The sequence below is a fragment of the Palaemon carinicauda genome, chromosome 30, assembly GCF_036898095.1.
Source record: "Palaemon carinicauda isolate YSFRI2023 chromosome 30, ASM3689809v2, whole genome shotgun sequence".
Lineage (NCBI taxonomy): Eukaryota > Metazoa > Arthropoda > Malacostraca > Decapoda > Palaemonidae > Palaemon > Palaemon carinicauda.
The window spans coordinates 27,279,633-27,307,517 of record NC_090754.1 but is presented as its reverse complement, the minus strand read 5'-3'; the positions used below and the strand labels follow the sequence as shown (position 1 = coordinate 27,307,517).

General features: G+C 40.7%; 1 protein-coding gene across 7 annotated transcripts in view; it reads left to right on the top strand.

Annotated features, from left to right (window-relative positions):
• The first annotated feature begins 2,959 nt into the window (after positions 1-2,959).
• The window catches only part of Spf45 (splicing factor 45), a 207,228-nt gene continuing 182,302 nt past the window's right edge, over positions 2,960-27,885 (top strand). The window contains exon 1 of one of the 7 annotated variants that reach the window (XM_068353523.1): positions 2,960-3,073. In XM_068353523.1, the coding sequence (XP_068209624.1) occupies positions 2,989-3,073 (85 nt within the window). In that variant the 5' untranslated portion in view covers positions 2,960-2,988. Of the gene's footprint in view, positions 3,074-11,198; positions 11,272-11,414; positions 11,464-11,538; positions 11,564-22,555; positions 22,686-23,501; positions 23,660-27,885 lie in introns of those variants that run through there. The other 6 variants (XM_068353522.1, XM_068353524.1, XM_068353525.1 and 3 more) reach the window with 6 other exon arrangements.

Below are 27,885 nucleotides of genomic sequence, written 5' to 3'. Positions count from 1 at the left end.
AATAAGCAACTAGATATATAAGTATGACAAAGAATATAGGTAGTCTAATGATCATTATGATTTAATATAGATATGTGGATAATCACTAGATGAATAATAATAAATCAATAATTGGATAACTTTTATAGTAACACATGAACCTTCCGAAATACGAAAACCCCGTAGAGTTTTTTTTTTAAAGCTAATTAATAGGGCGCATCGACAATAGATGACGCTACTAACGCGCTCAGGTTTTCTTTTTATAGGTAGACTATCCTGTCTTTGGTTTCCATTAAGGAAACGCAGAAAGTGAGAGTGTTCCTCTGGCTTATGAGCTGCTGTTGGCAAACAAATCAAATTCACATGAGCTATTTCGTTCAAACTTTAGCTACTAAGCTTTTTCATATATTGTAAATACAGCAAAAGTTCCATTCTATTACTAATTAATTGTTTTGAGTTTGTTTCTATAAAATTTACGAATTTAAGTCATCATTTACCAGAATATGTATACTGCTAGTATTTTAACCTTACCCTTTATGACCACATAATTACTATATGTTTTGGTAATCATTTGTTTACTTTTCTATCTAAGCTCAATATAATAAAAGCTCAATCAAAACAGCAAAGAGAAGTAAAGACAATCTGTAAAATTCATCCTACTCTTAATTATGTCACAAAGACGGATTTTCTGAATAAAAATAGTGATTTAATAATCAGAATCTACAGTATCTATCCCTCTAATAAAAATCAAATAAGAGCGTTTGAAAGTGACTTCATAGAAATTCGGGCAGGTTTTTCGTATAGCAATTCATAAGTCCCAGGAAATCACGCTTTGCGGGATAGTCCAGTCCTCTGATTGGCTGTATCTTCTCAGCTTCTGATTGGTTGTTGCCTTTGTTTACACATTCATATACACATCCAACATTGTAGCCATAGCGCAATTGATTATTTCTTTAAAAATGAACTATTTGTAATGCTTACGCATCTAAACAAGCTCAGTTATTTATTTATTTATTTAACAAAATTCATAATATTTCGAGTTTTTTTCATAAAAATTGTAATTTTTAAGTCTTAATTTATATATAAAAGTATAGGTATCTTACCTTTACTCACTCATATAAATACGAGAATATATGACGTCACATACAACCACCAATCACAGAAGAGGACAAATTAGCCAATGAGACGCCTGATAGTTTCCATGAAGGAAATAAGTCAAATTCACACGAGATATTTTGTTCCAAAGGCTTTTCCTTCTTCATATATATTATTTATTTATTATAGAATACTTACAACAAAAGGTCCATTCTATATACTATACTGAATAACTGTTTTGAGTTTGTTTGCATAAAATTTACGAATTTTAAGTCGTTATTTATCTGAAATTTGTATATTACTAGTATTTTACCCTTACCCCACTATGACCACATAATTATTATACGATTTGGTAATCATTAGTTACTTTTCCATCTAAAGCTCGATATAATAATAGCTCACTGAAAACAGTAAACAAAAGCAAAGACAAGCTGTAAAATTCATCCTACATACTCTTAATGATGTCCCAAAGACGTATTTTCTGCATAGAAATAATTATTTAAAAAATCAGAATCTATCCCTCTAATAAGATTTGTCATCAAGACTTTTTATAAGGGACTGGCTATATATTTTGAAGAAAATATATCTCTCCTTCTCCTAATAGCAAAAGTTTTCCGTACAGCAATTAGTAAGTCCTCGGAACTCTCGCTTGGCGAGATAGTCCAGTCCTCTGATTGGCTGTATCTACTCATCTGTGATTGGTTGTTATCTTTGTTTACAAATTCATAGACACATCCAACATTGTAGCCATAACGCAATTAATGATTTCTTTGAAAATGAACTATTTGATCAGCTTATGTATTTGAACAAGATTTATTATTTAATATTTTAATAAATTCATAATATTTTGAGTTTGTTTGCATATAAATTGTAATTTTTAAATCTTAATTTATATACAATAAGTATAGATATCGTACCGTTACTTATTCATAACATACGAGATACAGTAGGTGTGTTATCAAAACTTTATCTGAAGGACTGACTGTAAATTTTGAAGAAAACATATCTTTAATTCCATTTAAAAAAATCTTCAGCTCTGACCTATAGCCACAGTAAGTCATAAATCCTTATAACTCTCTCTTGGCGGTAAGTTCTTGTCCTCTGATTGGCCAAATCTTCTTCTGCTGGGATTGGCGGTTCCCTTCAGGTACTATAGCTTCATACACACTTACACATATCTAACATTGTAGCCAAAAGCTCAGGCAGGTATTCCCTCGAATATGATGTAAGTATTTGGCTTATGCCCTTCATCAAGATTCATCATTTATTTTATTAAGCAGTTGATAGCCTTCGTAAGTTTATTTCTATACAAATAAAATTTCTAATTCGTAAATCTATCTGAAATATGTATAGTTGTTTCACTACTACCCAGTATAATTCATTAATTCATAAAATACTCTGCATGACGTCACATACAACAACCAATCACGGAAGAGGACGAATTAGTCAATGAGACAACAGATATTTCCCGCTAAAAACTAATAAGGTATATTCCAGTCCTCTGATTGGCTATAACTCCCTCGACTGTGATTGGTATTTTCCTTTCGCTTACTATTGCTTCATCATAGATAGTAAAAGTCCACGATGGTCTATAGACGCACGCATGTAGGCTATAGCTATCATCGTAGCCAGAACCTAGTCAAATATTTCTTCGAATATGATGTGTTCATTTAACCTATACCTTTTAACAAGATCCTTTATCTATTGGTTGCAAAGTTAAAAACACTTTAAAAGTTTATTCCCATAAAAAATGTTAATATTTCAGTTGTAATTTATCTGCTGTAAGTATAGGTTTTTAACCTCTCCCCAGTTAAATTCACTCATAAAAATATTACAGACGTCACATACAACCACTAATCAGAGCTAAGAAACAAATCAGCCAATAAGACGCCAGACATTTCCCGCTAAAAAGGCATGAGGTGGAGGGTTTTTCTGATTTATGGGCTGCTGTTGGCGAATGAGTTCAGGTCAAGCAAGGCAATTCGTTCAAACGCTCTAGGTAAGGGTTTTTTTTTCATCTTCATTTTTATACATATTCAAGTAGCCTTATTTCTTATAGCTTTTATGTGTTTAAATGTTTATGAATTACAGACTTTCCCTTCGATAATCACACTTTTCTTTTCTTTTAGGACCGACAAACATTTATGAATTTTATGTCATTTTTATTATCATCATTATTTCTATCATAGTCATTACTGTTGTCTTTGGGCCATAAGCCCCTCAGTTTGAGGCATAGCCTCCTCAATTTTCTCGTAATACTCAAAAATAAACTACGGGAGAAAGGAAACGACCTTCTCGTTTTCTCTTTATTCCTCTCTACTCTCTACTACAGATTCAAACAAGAGCTTGGGGGAGCACGCAGGTCCCATGGTTCCTTTTTGTAGAAAACTTCACATAAAAAAATAGATAACATTGCGATACAGACAAGACAAATCCATTTAACCAGCAAATTATAAATTTCTCACTTTTATTCTCTTTAAAGCTTCCCCAAAGGTAAAAAAAATACAAATATGTGACAAAAACGGGAGAGGGGAAGTCCCGGCTCCCATCCACTCGGGAAATTAATACAGTTTTCACAATATAATCACAATTCACATGGATTACTCTTTATAATTGTAATGACCCAATCATAATAACATATCAACCTTTCAAATAAACATATTTTTCAATAAATCAACTATTTCGATAATGTCAACAAACCTGGGTGCGTTCTCATTGGACAAACACTACACTTACCAGCGTAAACGAACGTTGGGTGCGTTTTCATAGGACAAACAAACCAACATTTAACATCCTCCCCACCATAGGAGTGTCTCAACACTCCTATCATCATCAGAGCCTTCCAAGGCTATCTTATTACCTTAATCTACAAGTCAAGTTTAATAGGAACCTTAATAGGTCTTCCCTTTCGGGACTTACCAACATTAGACACTAAGGGTGATTCTACAGGCTCCTGTCTAAGATTCTCAAGTCTCTCCTCCTGGGAATTACTACCCATTTCACCCTTCAAATCTGTTATTTCTAGATTATACAAATTTTGCACAGGTCTGGATATAAATCCACGTTTGGTTTTAACCTCAACACTTCTAACAACCCCATCTTTTCCAGGATACAACTTAGTAATAACTCCAAGAGGCCACCTTAACCTTGGCACCCGTTCATCCTTTACTAGTACAACAGAACCCTCTTTAAGGTTACAATTTGGCTTGAACCCCTTCACCATACAAGGCAGGTTTCTAAGATACTCAGTCTGCCATATTCTCCAAAATTTGTCTAACTGACCCAGACGCACAGCTTCTCTTACACACAAATCCTTTGAGGATACACCACAGTCTGGATCATCTACTAACTCTAACTGAAAACCTGCAGAACGGCCAATTAGGAAATGGGAAGGGATAAGAGGATTTGCGATATCAGGTTCCTCACCTACAAATGTCAAGGGTCTAGAATTAATACAAGCTTCCACCTCATGAAGTGTAGTCTCTAATTCACTCTTGGACAAAGAATTAGTGCCCAATGTTTTCCTCAGTGCAACTTTCACAGATCTAATGAGGCGTTCCCACCAGCCTCCCCACCAAGGAGCATTAGGTACAATAAACTTCCATTGGGGCGTCAACGAGCCATAATGTTCTCTTAACAGGTTGGAGACACTCACAAAGGTTCTAGCATTGTCAGAGTAGAACACTGTTGGAACACCCCGTCTAGCTACAAACCGTCTAATGGCCATATTACAATCAACAACCGAAAGAGACTCGGTGAGCTCTAAATGAACAGCTCGAATGACAGCACAGGTAAAAAGAAGTATATACAATTTCTTGGATGGAAAATCAATACAAAATAAAGGACCAGCAAAATCCAGACCTGTAACCGTGAATGGAGGAGCCGACTTAACTCTCAACTCGGGAAGTGGCCCCACAGGCTGGGAACAAGCAGAGGCATCACAACGCCGACAAGCCACACATTCTCGACAAACCTTCTTTGCAATCTGACGAAGGCGAATGATCCAGTAACTGTTTCGTAACGTGGATACAAGTGTAGCAACACCAGCATGCTTGAGCAACCTATGCTGGAAACGAACTAATAGTAAAGCAACGTGGGTACCAGGAATTATTATAGGGTGCTTACTCTCAAAACTCAAGTCTGCATTCTCTAAGCGCCCTTTTATTCTCAGTAGCCCATCCTCATCTAGGTAAGGATCAAGTTTAATCAAGGAAGAACCCCTTGGGAGGGGGAGAGATCTACTCAGAGCATTTACTTCCTTTGCAAAGGCCTCTCGTTGCACAAAGTACAGCAGTTGTACCTTAGCCTTCGTCAATTCTCCATAGGTTAAAGGTCCACTTAATTTGCGGGACGAAGGTCTGCAATTCCCAACAAATCTCAGTACCCAACCTACTACATTAAGGGCCTTTGTAAAGGAACTCCATCGGGTGAATTCAAATAAGGGCGGCTCATTTTCAACTGCAACACAAACTGTGTCAGTATCACATATCTCTTCTGAAGGAATGTCCGCCCCCCTGCCTTCCTGATGAGGGAGCGGGGAGGAACAGAGCCAAGGAGGACCCTTCAGCCAAATATCAGACTGCAAAAGCTGCTCAGCAAAAACACCTCGAGATACAAGATCCGCTGGGTTGTCCTTGCCTGGACAATGCTGCCAACATGAAGGAGGTGTCAAATGTTGAATCTCAACAACCCTGTTAGCCACAAAGGTTTTCCATCTATTGGGGTCCCCCTTTATCCAAGCTAGGGCTACTGTGGAATCCGTCCAACATTGAACAGAAACCTCTTTACCCAGCTGCAAGGCGGACGTCACAAACACAACGAGTCTAGCACATAACAGGGCTCCGAGTAATTCAAGCCTAGGAAGGGAAACCCTTTTTATAGGGGCTACCTTGCCTCTTGCAACAACCAGCGATACCTTGAATTTATCCCCCTCAGGCACTCTCACATAAACACAAGCACCATAACCCTTTTCTGAAGCATCACTAAATGCATGGAATTGAACATTAGGAATTTCCTTAAAGGGTGACTCAGAAAACAAGTACCGATCTACTCTAAATGACTCAAGCACAGAAAATCCTACAACCCATAATTTAACTCTGCCTTGCATAGCCTCGGGTAATAGCTCATCCCAATCTAAACCTAATCTCCAGATTTCTTGAAACAGTATTTTTGCATGCATAACAAACGGGCATATGAGCCCCAAGGGATCAAAACACCGAGCTATGAGGCTTAGCACATTTCTTTTGGTACAAACAATATCTCCAAAGGGGTCCAGGTTTTCAACCTTAAAGGTAAAACAGTCAGGGGAGGATACCCAGTGGAGGCCTAGAACCTTGACACTCTCTTCACTAGAACCTTCAGTTATAGTTAAAGTCTTACAATTAGAAGTACACTTTGACAATGACATACCAGCCTCCTGCAGGATACCATAGGCTTCTTCAAATCTTAAACTTGCTTCTGCGGGACTATCAGCCCCAGATAGCCAATCATCTACATACAGAGTCGCATACAGTTCAGAAACCACCTCTGTGAGAGGGTATTTCTTTAAATGAAATTTTAAGGTGGCATTTAATAAAAATGGACTACTCTTATTACCAAAGGGCATTCTTATAAATCTGAAATGTTTAACATTGTTCCCCTCTTTCAACAAAAACCTATGAACATCACGGTCCTCCCTTCTTACCTTTATTTGAAGAAAAGCCTTTGTAATATCAGCTGTTAAGGCCACCCTCCACCTTCTAAATCTTAACAACACCTCAACTAAATCAGGGTTGAGTGAAGGACCACTTTCTAAACAATCATTCAGAGATACTCCATTACTGCCACGTGCAGATCCATCAAAAACAGGCCTCACCTTGGTGGTTAGGCTCCCTTCCCGTACCACAGGCCGATGAGGCAAATAAAATATAGGATACCCACCTTCCCGTTGATGGGAAGGAATTTCTTCAATAATACCCTCCTTTTCATACTCATTAAACACCTTAAAATATTGTTCCTGCAGACAGGGGTTTTTACCTAACCTATTATAGAGACCTTCCAATCTTCTCAAAGCATGATGTTCATTATTAATCAAATCTAATTTCATATTCTCAGATTTCCATGGTAGGGCCACTTCATAGCGACCATCTTTAAAACTTACCAAATTCTCAAATTGAACCAAGACTGGGTCAGGGTTCATCGCCTCAGAATGTAGTTCGTTGGGTTTTATGCCAACAGACTCTAGATCCCAAAATTGACTCAAACTACACTCTTGTACATTCTCAATTGCTAACAATTGTACACTTACACCAATATTACCTTCAGACCTATTAAAGGATCCGGACAAAATCCAACCAAAAATTGTCTCCTGGGCCACAAGCCCTTCATGATACATAACCTGGTTGGGGATCATCATCTTCCAATATAAATCAAGGCCTATCAACATATCAATATGTAAATTTCGATGGGATCCATACTCATCGATCAACTTAAGGTGAGAAAAAGGTTCTAAACACTTAGGGTCCACTTTGGACCTAGATAACGGAGGACAAATTACATCAATCTCAGCAACCTTAAAACTATATTTGTGATCATTTGCCCCTACACTCATTATTTCATAAATACTACACAAATCTGCCTTAGAGGCTTTCCCTCCACCAAAGGCAGAAAATGATAAATACTCAGAAGTCAGCCACTTAGGCTTGACCCGTTTGACCAGTTCCCTTGAAATGTAAGACCGATCTGACCCTGTATCAAACATTACAGTAGCAAATGTGATACCCTGATGGCCTACTACCCTGACTTGGGCCGTCTGCAATACACAACACCTTGAATTAACCTTGTTTTTCACCTCACAAGGTGCTACCCCCACATGGGTCACAGAATTTGACCCCTCTTGCACTCCCTCTACTACAGGGTTATTTTCACTAGCTGTTACGGAGGGTTTCGTTTCAGATCTCCGACATACAAGGGAGTTGTGATTCCCAGTCTTGCACTTTGAACACTTAGCCCAACAGGCCTTGGCATAATGGCTTTTAGATAAACACTTAAAACACAAACGCCGATTACGCACGGCTTCTTCTCTTTCTGCAAGGGGGAGCTTAGTTATACCTAAACACCTTTCACTGGGATGCAGCTTTCCACAGAATGCGCAAAACGTCTTCGAACCACTTTCTTCTGATGAAGTTTGAAGGGCAGAGGCTGAACTGGGAGTGTGCTTTTTAGTCCGTCGTTCTACACTGGGTTCCTCGGATTTTCCAAGGCTTAGTCTCTTGATAGCCTCTGCCCTCTCTCTGCCTTCCACTTCTCGTTGCAAGAACTTCAGCAATCCGTCGAGATCTCCTCTTTTCCGTCCACTACGCGACCAGTCCAACCTTATGTCATGAGGTAACAGAGCAAGGATCATAGGCACCAAGATCCGCCCGTACTGTTCACCTCCAACTCCAAGGGCCTCCAAACTGCGCACATGGCCTACTAACTCATCCTGTAATTTCCGCAAAGAGGACGTGTGAATTTCAGTCCTTGCGCTCCTAGATGAGCTAAGTTGCATTAGGGCTTGAAGGTGAGCTGATATAATGTTTTCTGGATCGCCATACCTTTCTTCTAACAACTCACAGGCTATCTTGTAATTAGCTGTTGTTTGGGTGAGGCCCTGTAGTACACCCCTAGCCTCACCCTCTAAAACAGATTGAAGATACATAAATTTGGAAACAAGAGGCATAGGCTGATCGTCCACAAGTGCCATAAATTGGTCCCAAAATGGCCGCCACTCTGTTATTTTCCCGCCAAATTTCACTAGCTGGAGTTTAGGCAATTGCACACTAAAACCCTCATTACCGACTTCACTGCCTGAATTAATATCTTCACTGGACCTATTAGCAACCAAGTTTCTGTCCTTGCCCAGCCTCTCTAAGGTAGCTGCTGCTTCAGTACGGATTTTTCTTACCTCTTGCAGAAAATGGTGGTCTTCAAGTATTCTTCTCTGGAGCTCGTCAACATCCTCTATAGAATTCTGGTCTCGCTGAATTATTTCTTCCCAGTCGGCCTTCTTATTATCGTAGTCTTTTACGAGACTTGTAATTTCATGCCAGGTCGGATTACCGGCCATGGCTCTGGTCAAATCTTCTGAGGCACAACGCAGCCATATTGTTGCTTTCTCTCTCTGCAGCACTGCTCTCCTAAGTTGATTTATGTCGTTGGGGAATCCAGTAAATTCAGCCTCGCTCTCATCTGATTCCCTGGTCTGGGCACCATGTTGTCTTTGGGCCATAAGCCCCTCAGTTTGAGGCATAGCCTCCTCAATTTTCTCGTAATACTCAAAAATAAACTACGGGAGAAAGGAAACGACCTTCTCGTTTTCTCTTTATTCCTCTCTACTCTCTACTACAGATTCAAACAAGAGCTTGGGGGAGCACGCAGGTCCCATGGTTCCTTTTTGTAGAAAACTTCACATAAAAAAATAGATAACATTGCGATACAGACAAGACAAATCCATTTAACCAGCAAATTATAAATTTCTCACTTTTATTCTCTTTAAAGCTTCCCCAAAGGTAAAAAAAATACAAATATGTGACAAAAACGGGAGAGGGGAAGTCCCGGCTCCCATCCACTCGGGAAATTAATACAGTTTTCACAATATAATCACAATTCACATGGATTACTCTTTATAATTGTAATGACCCAATCATAATAACATATCAACCTTTCAAATAAACATATTTTTCAATAAATCAACTATTTCGATAATGTCAACAAACCTGGGTGCGTTCTCATTGGACAAACACTACACTTACCAGCGTAAACGAACGTTGGGTGCGTTTTCATAGGACAAACAAACCAACATTTAACAATTACTGTTATCATTTTGAATATTTTGTGAGCTAAGGTTGATAATTTTGTGCTCATATTTATTGATTAAAAAAGAAAAAAAAAACTATCTCAAATCTGAAGTCTAAGAAAAATACATAGTAGCAATTTATTGTTTATGAAATTCTTTTTATAAGTTTATTTTGTTAGGGACATTATCAAAACAATGGCTTAAATGCATACACAATACAGACCAAATGGTCTTATCAGCGGAAGAAATTCCCCTTCTTAATTTTAATTTTGCCAAGGCTGAAAGCAATTGAGAATAGGCTTCTTGCTATCTTTTTGGTTTCCTTTATAAACTGTAATCATTAAACTGTTAGGAAAACGATTGTTGAAAAGGCCTACTTGTACAATTTTCAGTACTTATAACACTCAATATCTTAACCTAACCTAACCTAATAGAGTGCACGTCCCCTTAGCAAATCATTGATTGGAACTTAGGTTGTAAATTAATTTCCTGATAAATCGAGATAGAGTTACGGGTGTGGGCATCCTATAGGCCTACTTGGTGAACAGGTAAAAAACATTTGCTTGAGAACGTCCAATCATACTGTACAGTACTGTCCTAATATGCTTGGTCACCTAACATTCTAAAACAAAAAGTTTGCTTTTCACAAATTGATGAATTTGAAATATATGGCCTGTCGTTGGGGTTTGTGAGGCCATTTAGGCACGTAAGACAGGAAAATCAAATTATTTGACGAACTATTGTTGAGAGAGAGAGAGAGAGAGAGAGAGAGAGAGAGAGAGAGAGAGAGAGAGAGAGTTTTATAAGGTTCATATTTCCATTTTGTTCTTACATGATTGAATTGATTATTATGATCTACATTTAGTATCTTAAGGCACTTCACGTCTCATTAAGGGAATTGTCGTGTTTATATTCCCTTTATCCTTTATGATTCAGTTAAATAAAAAAAGATTTGCATCGGCAATTATCATATGCAAGTCAAGTAGGATCGTGTCTGAAATAAATTATTCAGACCTATAGATTGAGATTTAATTCTTAGCGTGTGCTTGAAAACTTACACCATAAATAATTGATAAAGCATTTTTTAAATTGTAGTTTTCTCTTTTAACTGGTTTCCATTAAAACATATCAGAGCCTGAAATTACAAGTACGTCACTGAAGATGATGATGATGATGATGATGCTTGTATTGTAGCCAACACTTCCTATTGGGCCTTTCCCTTGTTCGGTCCGTAGGTGATCTGAAAAATTCAGAAGGTTGGTTGTTAAACAAAAGGAAATTTGAAAGGTTTTTAGTTGTAGAGACAGGTGTGAACAGAGGAAGGATGGTGGTGGTAGTGGAAGGGGGCCATCATGCCACGGATAGTGGTAGTTTGAAGGATTGTAAGACCTTTGAAATGTAGAGAAATGTTGCAGGTGGGGTTGTCCAACCCTTTACTCCCTAGGGTCCCTGAGAAATATTTTAGTAGTAGAGAAAGTTATGGAAAAATACAGGGGATGATGTGTATAGGCCTTACAGTGAGGGGATGAGATGAATTTTAATGAGGAATTGGTGGTTACATTACCTCGGTAGAGGTAGGTTTGAAAGCAACCGTCTTTGGATTTCTGTTTTCAACAATTGCTTTTGCAAGTGTGGCTGCAGTCTGCGTGGCGTGTTGCGAGTTGATGTCCGCTTGTAGGTTACCCCTCAATTATACTGTCTCCCTACATTCTAGTAGAAGATAATTCGAAAGATATCATGTTCATTTAACTGCAGTTGCCAGATGTTACCTTCTTGGTTGACAGTTTATCTTATATTGCCCACCTCTGTTCTGTTGATAAAAACTAAGGTGTGTTACGTTTATCTCGGATATTCGGTGTTTTCTGAATTGGGAAAACTTTGGAATAGTTTTCATCGGATAAAAAGTTTACTCTATTGATATTTTACCTCAAATCTTTTATATCAAATACCCTTTTATGTGTATTATTATTATTATTATTATTATTATTATTATTATTATTATTATTATTATTATTATTATTATTATTATTATTATTATTATTATTTTTGTTGTTGTTGTTGTTGTTGTTGTTGCTGTGAAGATTTTTCTTCACTCTTCCTTCTCTATATTTTCTTTTGTCCACCTAGAACATAGTGTAGATTAATTATCCCTAAATCACGTTTTCTTTCTGTTGCGTGATTTATGTAATTAACGATTTTTGTTTGTAATTCACCTTGGAAAACACTGCCACAGTTATAAGGTAGTTAAGATTTTTTACACCTGTAGGAGTTGCCGGAAAACAATGCCGTAGCGACGAGGGAGACAGATCGTTCACACCTTTAGTTGTTAGTTAGCTGTTGTCCAGGTAGGGTGATTGCCCCGGGGCTCTGAGGTTGTGAATTCGTGGTGTGGAACCTTTCCTGCTATTGTCCTTGTAAGGACAGTGAGACAAGCGTCACCAAGATCAACTGATACTTTATTTGAATGCGCACGGAAATACATTACAAGGTGCGAACGGAAACGTAGGATGACGTTGGCGCCAAGTCAGATTGAAGTGCCCGCCAAAATATATGTGTTTTCTTACACTTACAAATATATGAATTATGGATTAACAAAAACATGTTATGAAACGATGCATATATCAAAATGTAGCTCTGGTAGAGCGGAATATATATACATAGGACACCACAGTGTGGCGAAGAGAGAATTAAAATAAATAAGTAGTTTGTCGATTTTCTGGACGACGAAGGGATCGGTGTCCTTACAAGTACTCCCCCCCCCCCAAGACATCGGGCGGCGTAGAGGGCTGATGATCAATCTTCGTATCTCTTCGGGCGTCGGAGGGTTCCTCTTGTTTTTGAACGGAGGGGCGCGCTGGCGGTAGGTGTAAGGATCTCTTCCTCTTGACGTCGTTTGATGATTTTTCCTTCGTTGGGCGGCTTGTTTTGTGGCGGAACTCTGGGTCTGCCAGGTCCAGCGGAGGCGGTGTCGCTTCCTTCGAGAAACGCTGGCTTCACGCGGTCTATTGAGACCCAGTCCTCTTGGCCATGGACGTCGAGAAGGAAGGCTTTCGTTGTCTTTTTAATTACCCGGTAGGGACCTCGATAAGGTCTAGTCAGTGGTTGTCGATGAGCGTCGACACGGACGTAAACGTACTTGCAGTCATCCAGGCTTTTTGGCTTGAAGTGTTTGGTTCTGTCCTGGTAAGTTTTGAGACACGGCCTGAACTTCCTGGCGATGTCCCTTAGGTGATCCAGCTGCGTGTCGTCGGTTGATGAGGGAAAGAATTCGCCAGGAACTGCGAGCGCTTCCCCGTAAACTTTTTCGGCGGGCGAAGGTTCGCCGTCTGCGCGAGGGGCGGTGCGAAGGCCGAGGAGTACCCAAGGAAGTCGTGATTTCCAGTCCCCGTCGGTGCAGCTCGCCATCAGGGACGCCTTGAGGGCGCGGTGCATTCTTTCGACCATGCCGTTTGCCGCAGGGTTGTATGCCGTGGTGCTGTGGAGCGTCGTCCCCATCAGGTTCGCCAAAGCAAGCCATATTTCTGAGAGGAAAGCGGGGCTTCTGTCAGTCGTGATGTCGTCAGGAACGCCAAACCTGCTCACCCAGCTTGACAGGAGGGCTTCGGCACATGCTTGAGTCGTAGCTTCGGTCATCGGCGATGCCTCCAACCACCTCGTGGAGCGATCGATGATCGTAAGTAGGTAGCGAGCGGATCCAGAAGGGGGCAATGGTCCCACGACGTCGATGTGTATATGTCCGAAACGTCTTTTTGGCTGGGGAAAATCGCCCACCCCCGATTCGGTGTGATGGCTGACCTTGCTTGACTGGCAGTTGATGCATGACCTCGCCCATTCCCGGGCGTCCTTTTTTATCCCTGGCCAGACAAACTTTTCAGACAGAAGGCGAGCGGTGGTGCGTCCTGAGGGGTGCGAAAGTCCATGGATGATATCGAATATTTTCCTTCTGCAGGAGGCTGGTACCCAGGGACGAGGGCGGCCCGTGCTGGTGTCGCAAAGAATAGTTACTCCTGCTGGTCCGAGGGGAACCGCACTTATCTTGAGCACGGATGGCTCCGTCAGGTGAACCTGTGCTTCTCGGTCGGTGCGTTGTTCGGTTGCGAGATTGGCGTAGTCGATTCCCAGGTGGATCGCGTCAATTTCAATCCTTGAAAGGGCGTCCGCGACTGGGTTTTTCTTTCCTGGGACGTAACGTATGGTGCACCCGAATTCGGCGATTGATGCGAGAGGACGTTGTTGTCGGGATGACCATGCGTCCGTTGATTTCGTGAAGGCGTGGACGAGGGGTTGATGATCCGTTGCAATCGTGAAGGGGTTACCCTCCAAGATGTGCCTGAAGTGGCGGACGGCGAGGTAGACGGCGAGGAGTTCCCTATCGAAGGTGCTGTATCTTGTTTCAGCGGGTTTCAATTTCTTGCTGAAGAATGCCAGCGGTCGAGGAGAACCATCGACGAGTTGCTCAAGCACAGCCCCGCAGGCGACGTTGCTGGCGTCGGTCGTTAGTCGCAGGGGCGCGTTGTCGTCGAAATGAGCCAGGGTGGTGGCATTCGCAAGGGCATCCTTCGTTCGAGCGAATGCCTGTTGCTGGGGCAAGCCCCACTCGAGTTTTTTTGCTTTTCCTTTCTGGACGTCGTCGAGGGGTGACAGGGTTTGTGCGATGTTGGGGATGAAGCGCCTGTAGTAATTGACCATTCCCAAGAACTCCTGAAGTTGGCGGATGGTCGTAGGCATTGGGAACTTCCTGATGGCGTCGACTTTGGTTGTCATGGGTTTTACCCCGCGCGAGGATACACGGTGACCAAGGAAATCCACTCCCTCCGCACCGAACGTACATTTGTCGAAGCGTACAACTAGGCCGTTCTCCTGTAGGCGCTCTAGGACGGTGCGGACGTGTCCCCGGTGTTCCTCCTTGGTTTTCGAGAATATCAGGATGTCGTCGACGTAGCAGACGCAGAAAGGTAGGTCACCCAGAATGCTATCCATTAGTCGTTGGAAAGTTGCCCCGGCGTTGCGTAGACCGAAGGTTGAGTATGCGAAGGTGTAGGATCCGAACGGCGTTACAATGGCAGTTTTCGGGATATCTTACGGGGACCTGGAAATAAGACTTGAGAAGGTCCATCTTGGTAAAAAACTTTGCGCCGTGCAACGCGTTCGTTAGGTCCTGCATGTTGGGCAGTGGGTAATGATCGGGCGTTGTGATGAGGTTGAGGCGCCTGTAGTCGCCGCAAGGTCTCCAGGACCCGTCCGGCTTTTTAACCATGTGCAGGGGTGATGCCCAGGGGCTCAATGCTTTCTTACAGATACCCATGCGTTCCATGTCCTCGAAGGCGCGTTTGGCATCCTTCAGTTTCTGAGGCGGGAGGCGGCGGAATTTGGCGTGAGTGGGAGGTCCTGTCGTTGTGATGTGGTGGTAGATACCATGCTTGGACGGGGAACCTGGCGAGTGTCGGAGCTCGGGCTTGAAAACTTCGGGAAACTCTCGTAGGAGGTCGGCGTAGGGGTGCGTTGTTACGGCGGATACGGACATTGTTGCAGGGCCGTGTTCTAGGGCGCGAGACTGGCAGGTTCCCGTGTCGATGAGACGTCTGTTAGCGACATCGACGAGGAGTCCATGGTGGGCGAGGAAATCTGCACCGAGGAGGGGGCGATTGACGTCGGCGATAGCGAAGGGCCAAGAATACGAACGGCCCATGATAGATATCTTGAGGGTCTTGATTCCATAGCACTGTATGGGAGAACCGTTGGCGGCGATGAGTGAGGGAGCGTTTTTGTCGGGACCACGGTCTAGGTCGGACTTCGAAGGAGGGAACGTTGACTGCATTGCGCCGGTGTCCACCATGAGTCTACGGTTGGAAATGGTATCGAGGATACAGAAACCAATCTTGTTATGGTTAACTGCGGCCGCGATGGTGGCAGGTGGATGCTTCTGGCGTCATCTTCTAGGGAAACTGCATGGTGCTCTACATTTCTTGGCGTCACTGCCGAACTGTTGGTGGTAGAAGCACCATGCTGGGTCAGGCCTAGGGTTTGGTCGCGTCGGTTGCGGTGGTTTCTTTCTTGATAGAATGTTGATCTTGTCGTCCTCGAGGGCCATTGCCGAGGAGTCTATGGAAGAGCAGCTGCTGAAGGAGGAGAACGGAGGCGGCGTTGACGATGATGCTCCGAGGCGAGATGCTTTGGAGGCCTCGTGGAGCTTCTGAGCCTTCGACAGGAGTTCGTTCATCGGGAGCGTGTCGGCGTCTGTCAATTGGGCCCGTATGTCCTGTGGTAGGCGTCGAAGAAAGATCTCGCGAGATAAGCTAATCTCACGTCGTCGGCCGTTGCTGTCTGTTTCGGGGAGCATGAGCAGGCCGGTTAGCTCGTCCCACGCCTCGACAGGAGAGGTGTCACCCATGGGCTTGCCGGCGAGGTCCAGTACTTTCTGTGCCCTTGCTGAGACAGAGAGGGAGTAGATACCGATGAGTTTCGTTCTCAGGTCGTCGTATGAAACTTGGCCGGCCTGGGCGTCGAGCCATGGGGAAATCTTGTCGAATACTTCTTCAGGTATGGAGGTGAGAACGATGTCAGCCTTGGCGCAGGAGTCGCTGAGTCTAGCGACGCGGAAGAGTACGTCCGCTCTCAGGAACCAGGAAGCGGTGTTGTGTTGAGAAAAGGGCGGCAGTTTGACTTTGGGCGTGGAGGCGAGGCCGTTGGGTGCGATGGGCGTGTTGCTTCCTGCATCGTGGCCAGACGACGAGTCGGCGAAGAGGTGAGAAGTTGATATGTCGGTTAAGCTCATCCTACTGCCTTACGTTCACCGAAGTGTGGGAGAACCAAAGGCAGGTTCGTGCCTAAGGTAACGGAGTATGTAGAAGGTAGCACGGCCGTAATAAGTCCGTTAATGGCAAAGCCAAAACCGCTGATGCTACTTTCAACTCCGGGGTCACCAGTTGTAAGGACAGTGAGACAAGCGTCATCAAGATCAACTGATACTTTATTTGAATGCGCACGGAAATACATTACAAGGTGCGGACGGAAACGTAGGATGACGTTGGCGCCAAGTCAGATTGAAGTGCCCGCCAAAATATATGTGTTTTCTTACACTTACAAATATATGAATTATGGATTAACAAAAACATGTTATGAAACGATACATATATCAAAATGTAGCTCTGGTAGAGCGGAATATATATACATAGGACACCACAGTGTGGCGAAGAGAGAATTTAAATAAATAAGTAGTTTGTCGATTTTCTGGACGACGAAGGGATCGGTGTCCTTACATCCTCATTGGTTGGTGAGTTGCAACTCGAAGAGGGAACTTGTAAGGTGAGTTTTAACTACAAGCTATCTAGGCCTATTCCAAGAAAGTATGACTTCTAAGATTACAATGGTCATGATTAAGCCATTCACCGGCGAAGGAGACGTTGTGTCATGGTTGAAGAAGGTGACCTTAGTGGCTAAGCTACAGAAAATAGTAGACTTAGCCAGTTGTATTCCTTTGTATCTGGAGGGTGATGCTCTAGCACTTTTATTTGGAGATGGGTGATGAAGACCAAGAACGTGCAGCAAAAAAATCAAAGAAAAATTGAAAGTAGCGTTTTCCGATGATCCATTCTCTGCTTTTGGGAAACTTTTTCAATTGGAGTGGACGGGAGAACCAGTTGTGTATGCTAATGAGATTAGGAGGCTGGCGGGTTTAGCTAAGTTTGATAAGGTTGGTTTAGAAAATGTGGTGAAACTAACGTTTTTTAATGGTTTTCCAGATAATATTAGTGTTGCTTTACAGCAATTGCCAAATGTGATGACAATGGCAATGAGTGAATTGATTAGCAATGCTAGGATTTTGTCATCTAAACAGCAAGATGGTGTGGTAGCTGTAACTGTCAGAAAGGGTGGAGAAGGAGGTAGTGCAAAACATGAGAATAGTGCTAGGCCTTTCCAGTTTAAGGGTCAGTGTTTCCGATTTGGTGGCTCTCATATGATAAAAGACTGTAAAGAGACACAGGTGAGGTGTTTTAGGTGTAATAAAATTGGTCATATGGCCAGTCGTTGTCAAGAACAGGTTGCGGAAAACAAGTAAGAGTTGACTATTGTGCCTGTAGCCGCCCTTTTGATGATAAAAAGGTGCACCTTGATACATTGCCTATAATTGATGTTAGGATTGGTAATGAGACTGCAAAGGGTCTTGTAGATACAGGATGCTGTGGTACATTCTAAATTTGTGCCTCGCTGTAAAGGAGAAGTGTACATCAGGGCTTTTGATGGGAGTCATATTAAGTGTAAAGTTGCAGATTGTGTGGAGCTGGGTGTGAACGGTAAATGTGTGACAGTGAGGGCTGTAGTGTCGAATCAACTGGTGAATGGCGTTGATGTGGTGTTAGGAGTTGATGTTATTGACCAATTGGGAGGTGTCACAGTGACCCAAGGAAAGGTGCCTTTGGTGTTGCTTCAGTTGGTCAAGAAATTAAGCATAAACTTGGTGGTGAGAGGGATGACAATAGCTCAACAGTTGTAATTGAAGATCGACTTTCATGCTAGGTTTGATGGACAGAAATGGACAGTCAGGTGGTTTTGGGAAAATAATGACACTGTGACACTGAAGAATAAAGTAAGCTGTGATGATATAAGGCTTGATGGTTGGAAGAAGGAAGAATTTGAGAAGGAAGTGGACAAGTGGATTGCCGAAGGTATTTTAGTTCCATGAAAAGAAAAGGTTAACGTTGGTATCATTCCTCTAATGGCAGTGAACAGCCAACAAAGAATAAGGTGAGACCAGTGCTTGATTTTCGGGAACTTAATGGTAATGTCAAGTGTCACACTGGTGATGATGTGACTGATGTAAGCAGTGAGACACTACGAAAATGGCGACAGACAGGTGAGAATGTGTCTGTTGTGGATTTGAAGTCGGCCTACTTACAGTTGAGCGTTGACGAAAAATTGTGGCCATATCAACTAGTGAACTATAAGGGACAGACTCTTTGACTTAAAAGATTGGATTTCGGGTTGAACTCTGCACCACGGATTATGTCTAGGATACTAAAGACTGTATTAAGTAAGGATGAAAAAATAGAGAGAGCAACCAGATCATATACAGATGACATTCTTGTGAACGAATCGATAGCTTCTGCTGATGAGGTGATTAGACATTTGAATACCTTTGGGTTGATAACAAAGTCCCCTGAGTCGTTCAATGGAGGTGCTGCTTTAGGATTACAACTGCAAAGAGTTGGAAGAGAGTTGATGTCCCAGAGAGGTAATAAGGTGCCTGAAGTTGCAGATATGCTTACAAGGAGGGAATTGTTTTCAGTTTGTGGTACATTAGTGGGTCATTATCCCATAGCTGGATGGTTAAGAGTTGCATGTAGCTACATTAAGAGAAGAGCCTCAGGGACACGTTGGGAGGATCCTGTTGGCGAACAGTCCTTGATGATGATTAAAGAAGTAATTAAGAGAGTAAAGTTAGATGATCCTGTGTCCCGAATGTAAAGCATGGCGTTGTGTGGTGTGATGCCAGCAAAATTGCTATGGGTGTAGTTTTGGAGATAAGTGGCAAGATTGCTGAAGATGCTGCTTGGCTTAGAAAAAAAGGACTATTTCAACCACATCAATATTGCCGAACTGGAAGCTGTTTTGAAAGGAGTAAATTTAGCCATTAGATGGGGTTTAGAGTCGATAGAGGTGAGGACTGACTCTGCAACCGTGGAGGCATGGTTGAAATTTATAGTCAATGCTGAGAAGCGTCTCCCCACAAAAGGAGCTGCTGAGATAATTAAAAGACGCTTGGGTACATTGAAGGAATTGATTACTGAGTTTGGTTTGAACATCGTTGTTCAGATGGTGCCTTCAGAGAAGAATAGAGCTGATATTTTGACAAGTCAAGAAGAATTGGTTGGTGAGCAGTGAAGTTGAACATGCACATCTCTGTGCAGGTGCTGTAGTTGATATAACAGTTTCATAATAAACACCATGTGGGAATTGACAGAACACTATATTTAGCTAAAAAGTTGGATCCTCAAGTTTCCAGAGAATGTGTGAAGAAGGTAGTTCAATGTTGTGATCGTAATCAGTCCATTGATCCTGCGCCTGTGATGCACAAAGGAGGCGAATTAAGTGTTGAAAGAAACTGGCAGCGCCTAGCTATTGATGTTACTCATTACAGACAGGTACCCTATTTATCAGTGGTGGATTGTGGTCTAGGTCATTTTGCAATATGGAGGCAGCTGAAGAGAGAAGATGCTCAAGAAATATCTTCTGAGTTGAATAGCATCTTTTTGGAAAGAGGGCCAGTTGATGAACTATTACTGGATAATACAGTGTTTAGGAGATATGTTGTCTCGTTGGAACGCTGTTAGGGTCTTTCGGGCTGCTTATTGATCAGAAGAAATGGAATAGTTGAAACACATCATAGGACTATCAAGGCTATTGCAGAGAGAGGAGGAATTAGTCCTATAAAGGTTAAAGGTTAAAGGTGTCTGGTTTCAGTTCCAGTTCCATCAGAATAGATGCTCACCAGAACGTCAGCCGGGCAAGCCCAACCCCCCACTGTGGTGCCCTACCACAGCAGTAGCCTCCCCAGTAAACAGCTTAAACTCACGGCCCTGGGCGGGGATCGATCTCTTGCCACGCGAATGCGTGGCAAACACGTTACCACTGTACTACCCACAAAGATCTGGACAAGATGAATCTTCTGTTCCACAACTTTCGGTATACAGATATGAGTGGAGGTATCCTGCGGTAGTGCCCAATGGAACAGATACCAGCCAAGACAAGCCCCTTTTAATTAAGACGGGAGAGGAGGTGTGGGTGAAGCCCCCAAACGCCCATTGTACTACTCAATGACGTATAAAGGAAAAGGTGATACAGACAATTTAAGTTCATATAGGCCAATATCAAATCTCATATTTTTCGAAAATTATTGAAACTGCTGTACTCGAACAAACCTGGAAACATCTGAAAAAATCTAATGCCATACCTGATGATCAATCTGCATACAGAGAAAATTACTCCACAGAAACAACAGTGTTAGCGATTAAAAATGACATAACAGAAATTATAACAAATGGCAAGTGTTTCATTCTTGTGATGCTTGATAAGTGCAGCATTTGTTACTATAGAACATACATATCTGATAGAAGACCTTAAATCTGTGGGCATCGTAGAACGAGCATATGACTGGTTTGTGAGTTATCTTGAAAACCGCAAAGTTAAATTAGTAATATCAAATGTTGAATCTGAGACAAGAAAACTAACCAAAGGAGTGCCTCGAGGCAGTGTACTAGGTCCTCTCCTGTTTGAAATTCACATGATTGAACTGGCAAATATACTTGAAACTCAGAGTTAGGTTTAAAATATACGGTGATGATACACAATTCTATTTCCCAATAGAATCAGTTGATGAAGCTAAAAGAAAGATACGTGAAATAATGAATGGCATTAAGGCTTGGATGTTAACAAAAAAGCTCAAGCTCAATGAAGATAAAAGTGAATGTATTATTTTTGGAAATGAAAAAGATATAAAAAGAATCGAATGCTTCCAAAGAATTGAAATAGGTCAATCGATCATTGACCTAAAGAAATCTGTCGGAAATCTTGGAGTAATCATGGATGATATACTGACAATGAATGAACATATAAATAATATGGTAAGAAATTGTAACTATCATATTAGAAACATAGCATTTATTAGTAAATACTTAGATGAAAAATCTATGGCCATACTCATTAATCACCACATATTTTCAAGAATTGATTACTGCAACTCACTGTTCTATGGCTTACCAAATTATCAGCTGAAGAAAATTCAGAGTACAAAACAGAGCCACTAGATTAATAAAAGGACTACACAATAGGGAAAGAGTTACCCCTGCACTAATTAAATTACACTGGCTGCCGGGAAAGGCGAGAATTGAATACAAGCTACTCTTACTAACGTTTAAGATACTGAACCCAAATGAACCAAAATACCTAAAAGAATGCCTGAACAAACTAGAACTAGAAACAAATGTTAACATAAGACACATGAGTGACAAACATAGGCTATCTGAACTAAGAACAAATAGTAAATTTGGTGAAAGGGCTTTTAGCTACTGTGCCCCTAGATATTATAATAAACTGCCAACTGAAATGAAGGACCTAAAGGGAGCAATTGAATTTAAGAAGAAACTAAAGACATTACTTTTCACAAGATTATATGATTTGGAAGATGCTACAATCAAAGAATTGCATAAGTTATAATGAAAATGTTTCGTTAGATGATTAATATGGACCCGCCCGAGAAGTAGTTCACTCGACTTCAGTGGAGGGTTGGATTTAAACCCAAAACAAGTAAACTAGTAACAAGTAAGTAAAGGGATTGTCACTCATGTGAATTCTTCGAACAACATTTCCGTTGATGGAATGCCAAGGCATGTGCGACCAGTTATAGTTCCAGCTTCCCTATCTGAGGGCTCAAGCGAAATGTCGAGTGATGATTCAGTCTCTGAAGAATCAGTGGATGAATGGCTGATTATGTTTCTGATTAAGTCGTGTGCTGTGTGTGTGTGTGTGTGTATGATGTGTGTTGATCTTAAGATCAGGTGTGCGTGTTGTGTGATTAATGTAATTAACGATTTTTTTTTGTAATTCACCTTGGAAAACACCGCCACAGTTATGAGGTAGTTAGATTGTTTACACCTGTAGGAGTTGTCGGAAAACAATGCCATAGTGACGAGGGAGACAGTTCGTTCACACCTTTAGGAGTTGTCAGGTAACTGTTGTCATTGGTTGGTGAGTTGTAACTCGAAGGTCGTCCATTACTACCACAGAGGGAACTTGTAAGGTGAGTTTTATCTACTCTCTCGAATAAACTAGATCGGCCCATTTTGTTTTCTGTCGACATAGATCATTGGTAGACTACGGTAAACTGACAGGTTCATACTATATATGGTTTCTTATTCCTTACCATTTTGTTCTAGACGAAACCATGATTCCCTGTTAACTTCATTTTCGTACTGCTTGGCATAATAAGAATGAAACGAGTTTTATTCCTACTAGTCTTTTTTTTATATATTTTCCCCAAGTTTTCTTTCGCAGATGCATCGCAGCTTACAGGCTGCTCTCAGATGAAGTGTCCTAACTGTTTTTTAGCTGAACTTATTATCAAACAAATTTTATTCATTTGGCAACTAAATATGTTAAATGTTACATATACCTTAAACAATTGCACAAACATATAACATATAGTTAAGATACAAGCTTATCAGATGTACAAAAAGAATCTGAGTTGAATGCAAAGGATAAAGAAATTCTATTTAACATGACTGCATTAAAGAAATGTATCCAGAATAATAACGATAATGACTTTTCATAGTATAAAGGCTTTAGTTTGCTATAAAACATGGATTTGAGATTTTACTGGTATATATCATCCTCGTCGTTAAGGTAACTTTTCAAATGAAACATCTAGGAAATAAGAAAATAAAACTAGTAAATAAAATCCTCCTTACAGAAATCATGAATTGGAAATACGTTCATTTCTTAACGCAAAAAAATAGAAATCATTAAAATAACCAATAATGATTGCTCCCGCTTATAAGAAATGGATGGACATTTAAGGAGAGCTGTTGAAAGGAGCTCCTCGAAAATATGAATGATACTACTACTATTCCAGCAATGGTTGTGTCAGTTGTTTGTTTTGGTCTTTGGCGTGCTGCTACCGAGATGTTAACTTCTATTTATTGCTAATTGTAATACCGTAGATATTTCCAAGAAATATACGTAAATATTGAACGAATTCTAAGGAGAAAAAGTACCGTAAGTGATTTAGGTTTTCTGTAGATAATCACAAACTAGTGTAGGCTAATAAACCCAAGCCCTCGTTTAAAGGCCACTCATGAATGGCAGAGGCAAGGGACAGTGACATTCCCCTATTAAGCAAGACAATGCCCTAGAGGGTGACCATATATACATATGATCAGCGCCCAAGCCCCTTTTCCATCCAAGCTAGGGAAGCTAGGACCAAGGAGGGCCAGGCAATGACTGCTGATGACTCAACAGATAAGCCTATAGGCTCCCCCAAACCCCCCATCCTTAGCTCACAAGGATGGTGAAGTTGCAGCGACCAAAGAAACCCACGATCGAGTGGGACTCGAAGCCCCGTCTGGCAATCAACAGGCAAGGACACTACCATCCGGTGTGACAATCTGAACGATCCCCCGGTCTCAGAATTCTCCTTGACATTGTATAATGGTTCTTTTCCGCCATTAACTCGCTTCGCTCGCATGAAAATAAAACATCAAGCTCGTATGTACTGGCAAGCGGTAATGTTGAGCTGCGCACGCTAATATTACAGGAAAATAAAACATCAACCTCGTATGCACTGGCAAACGGTAATGTTCGCGCATGCGCAGATTATAAAGGAGTATTGTGAGACCGGGGGTTGGTTCAGACAGTCACACCGGCCACCACAAGGAGCTCATCCTTTCACATTGACCAAAGCGTTTCTTACGGAGATTAGCATATTTTTCTTGCCAAATATATAAACCATATATTTTTTCCAACTGGTCACTGCTTGTCTTGCAATCGTGGTTTCCATGTGTTTGAGTTGTAAGGAAATTAAAAGATGTTCAGATAAGATTAAAGAATAGTACAATTAAGAGGTTGGAAATACTAACTTACTGAGTGTATTTTATAGTTTTTTTGGTAAAGTTTTATTGTATTACAGGGTATGATTTCGAACAGAAAATATGTTTTCCTATAGTAAATAACGTGATTTCACCGAATTTGACCTTCATTTCAAATGCAAACGAACTGATCAACCAATTCGACTAACTTTAAGTTGCCGAATTGGTTGTTATTACGGATGAAATGAAGGTGAAAACCGGTTAAATCACGTTATTTTCTACAGGAAAACATATTTTCTGTTAAGATGATTAAATATAATGTCTTTTATTATATATATTTTGTTAAAATACTTAACCCTTTTACCCCCAAAGGACGCACTGGTACGTTTCACAAAACCCATCCCTTTACCCCCATGGACGTACTGGTACGTCCTTGCTAAAAAATGCTATAAAAATTTTTTTTTTCATATTTTTGATAATTTTTTGAGAAAATTCAGGCATTTTCCAAGAGAATAAGACCAACCTTACCTCTCTATGACAAAAATTAAGGCTGTTAGAGCAATTTAAAAAAAATATACTGCAAAATGTGCTGGGGAAAAAAATAACCCCCTGGAGGTTAAGGGTTGGAAATTTCCAAAGAGCCTGGGGTTAAAAGGGTTAAATATAATGACTTGTTCAAATTCGGTGTCACTTAACTCACCTATGTACAGCGAACGGTAACATTAGCAACGCTACGGTGATACACAGCGTTACCAACGTTACGGTGGAATTACTAACGTTAGCAATGATATGGTATTATTGTGTGTATTTTAAAGAATTTTTCCATATACCTTTTACACAATATATAAAAAAGTACAAAACGGGTACAGGACCTAACAAACCCACCTAACCTAACCTAGAAGTTCCCAGGTCACAAACCCTATATAATGCCCTTTGTTATATCACTTCACTCACGTTACGGTAACGTTAGTACTGTTACGATAACATTAAATATAATGGTTCTTGTTTCGCCATTAGCTTGCTTCGCTCGCATGAAAATAAAACACCAAGCTTGTATGTACTGGCAAGCGGTATTGTTGAGCTGCGCACGCTAATATTACCAACGTTAAATATAATGGTTCTTGTTTCTCACTTACGATCACAGGAAAATAAAACATCACCCTTGTATGTATTGGCAATTGGTAATGCTGAGCTTCGCAATCTAACAAAATATAATAAAACTAACACATTAAAGTTAAAGAAATTAATGACTTACTTTTATGACCATGACCATGACTTCGTAATAGTAGGGGTCACGGGGGTGTTGTGACTGAGTCTGTGGTGTCTTAAGTGTTTTGCCTTAGATCAGCAGTGCACTTGGAACACTAAAAGTTGGTATATTACATTAGGCCTACGTGAATTAAGAAAATTATCAACATTGGAATACAGTGAACCCTCGTTTATCGCGGTAGATAGGTTCCATCGCGGCCGCGATAGGTGAAAATCCGCGAAGTAGTGACACCATATTTACCTATTTATTCAACATGTATATTCAGACTTTTAAAACCTTCCCTTGTACGTAGTACTGTTAACAAACTACCCTTTAATGTACAGAACACTTAATGCATGTACTACAGTACCCTAAACTAAAACAGGCACAAATATTAAAGGTGATTTTATATCATGTATTTCCTAAACATGCTAAAAAGCACGATAAAAAATGGCAACCAATGTTTTGTTTACATTAATCTCTGATCATAATGTAGAAACAAACTGGAGGTAGAGCTTTGCTTATTACCCAGACATATTTCCCATACTTTTCCCTTAGAACTACATCACATCTTCCTACTTTAGATATATAGATTATATAATATATATATATATATATATATATATATATATATATATATATATATATATATATATATATGTGTGTGTGTGTGTGTGTGTGTATATATATATATATATATTTATGTGTGTGTGTGTGTGTGTGTATATATATATATATATATTTATATGTATACACATATACATACCTACATATATACATAAATACATGCATACATATATATATATATATTACTGTATATATATGGGTTATGGAAAAAATCCGCGAAGTGGTGAATCCGCGATGGTCGAACCGCGAAGTAGCGAGGGTTCACTGTACACCAAAATAGTTTCAAGTATGGATTACTGAAGCGGTAACCTGTGATTTAGCTCACTTTACTTTTGGCTGGAAAGAGAGCAGTTGTTTCCGCTCTTCCTCCTCGCCTATTGTGGACTGCCATTAATTTTTGTCTTTTAACTTACGTTTTCTTATATATATATGTATGTGTATGTATATGTATGTGTATGTATGTATATGTATATGTGTCGTGCGCGTGTGTGTATATGTACATTAGCACCGGAAAAAGGCCAGCATATAACCGTTGACTCGGCCACCGCAGGGGAATCGTCATCGCCTGGACCCTCTTCATTCAACTATTGTCTTCGCCTGAACCCTCCTCATTCAACTACTGTCTTCGCCTTTTCCCTTTTCTTACGGGAAATATAAATTACTGAGCGAAGGGAATGTGGCCTCTCAGAGATTGACTACGGTCTTTCTCTTCTCAAGGTCTTTCACCTTTCAACAACAGTGTACTGTTGGGAAGAGCACCTTTCACGTTTGCGGGTTAGGTTGTGTTTCCAATTGTTTGACTCAATTATTTTTAGTGAAATTATAATTGTAATTTTAACTTTTCAGCTTTTCTCCGTGGGAACACTTCCCTTCATAGGATCACGGGTTCTCACTAATAGTGAATATTCTTAGCTGATTTGAATAATTGTAGTTGTGTTTTTTTTATTACAGTTACTCCGCTCTCCCTTCTCCTGTGGATATCGACTGGGGAAGGGAGGGCGCAATACTTATTTTTATGTTGTTCCTCGGGAATCGTCTTCGGAGTTCCTCCCCAGGGAATTTTCTGTTATAATTAATTTTAAACCTATAACTTACCAGGTAGCTATATACAGTAGGCCCCCGCCATACGACATTAATCGGTTCCGGACTTGGTATCGTACGGTGAAAATGTCTTATGGCGGGCAATAGAATAGCTAATGCGTGCACAACCCCAGGTAAAAACATTGAAAATTAGTACGTAACAAAATAGTATAGTAAGCACTGTACTACAGTATACTTATACATAATATACATGTACTGTACAGTATACTGTATAATTAAATAACATTACAGGTATAAATAAAAATTATATACTGTACTGCACTGTAAAGGAAAAATTTTATTTTATTTACCTTTGGAGTGACGTGACTTGAGCTGGTAGTGGGTGGAGGCAGAGGGGGGAGGAGACAGCAGATATAAAAACGTATCGATGCTAATCATGTTATGCACACTTAATAAATTTATTCTTACTATTAAACACTTGAAACTGTCTTTTGAAATTT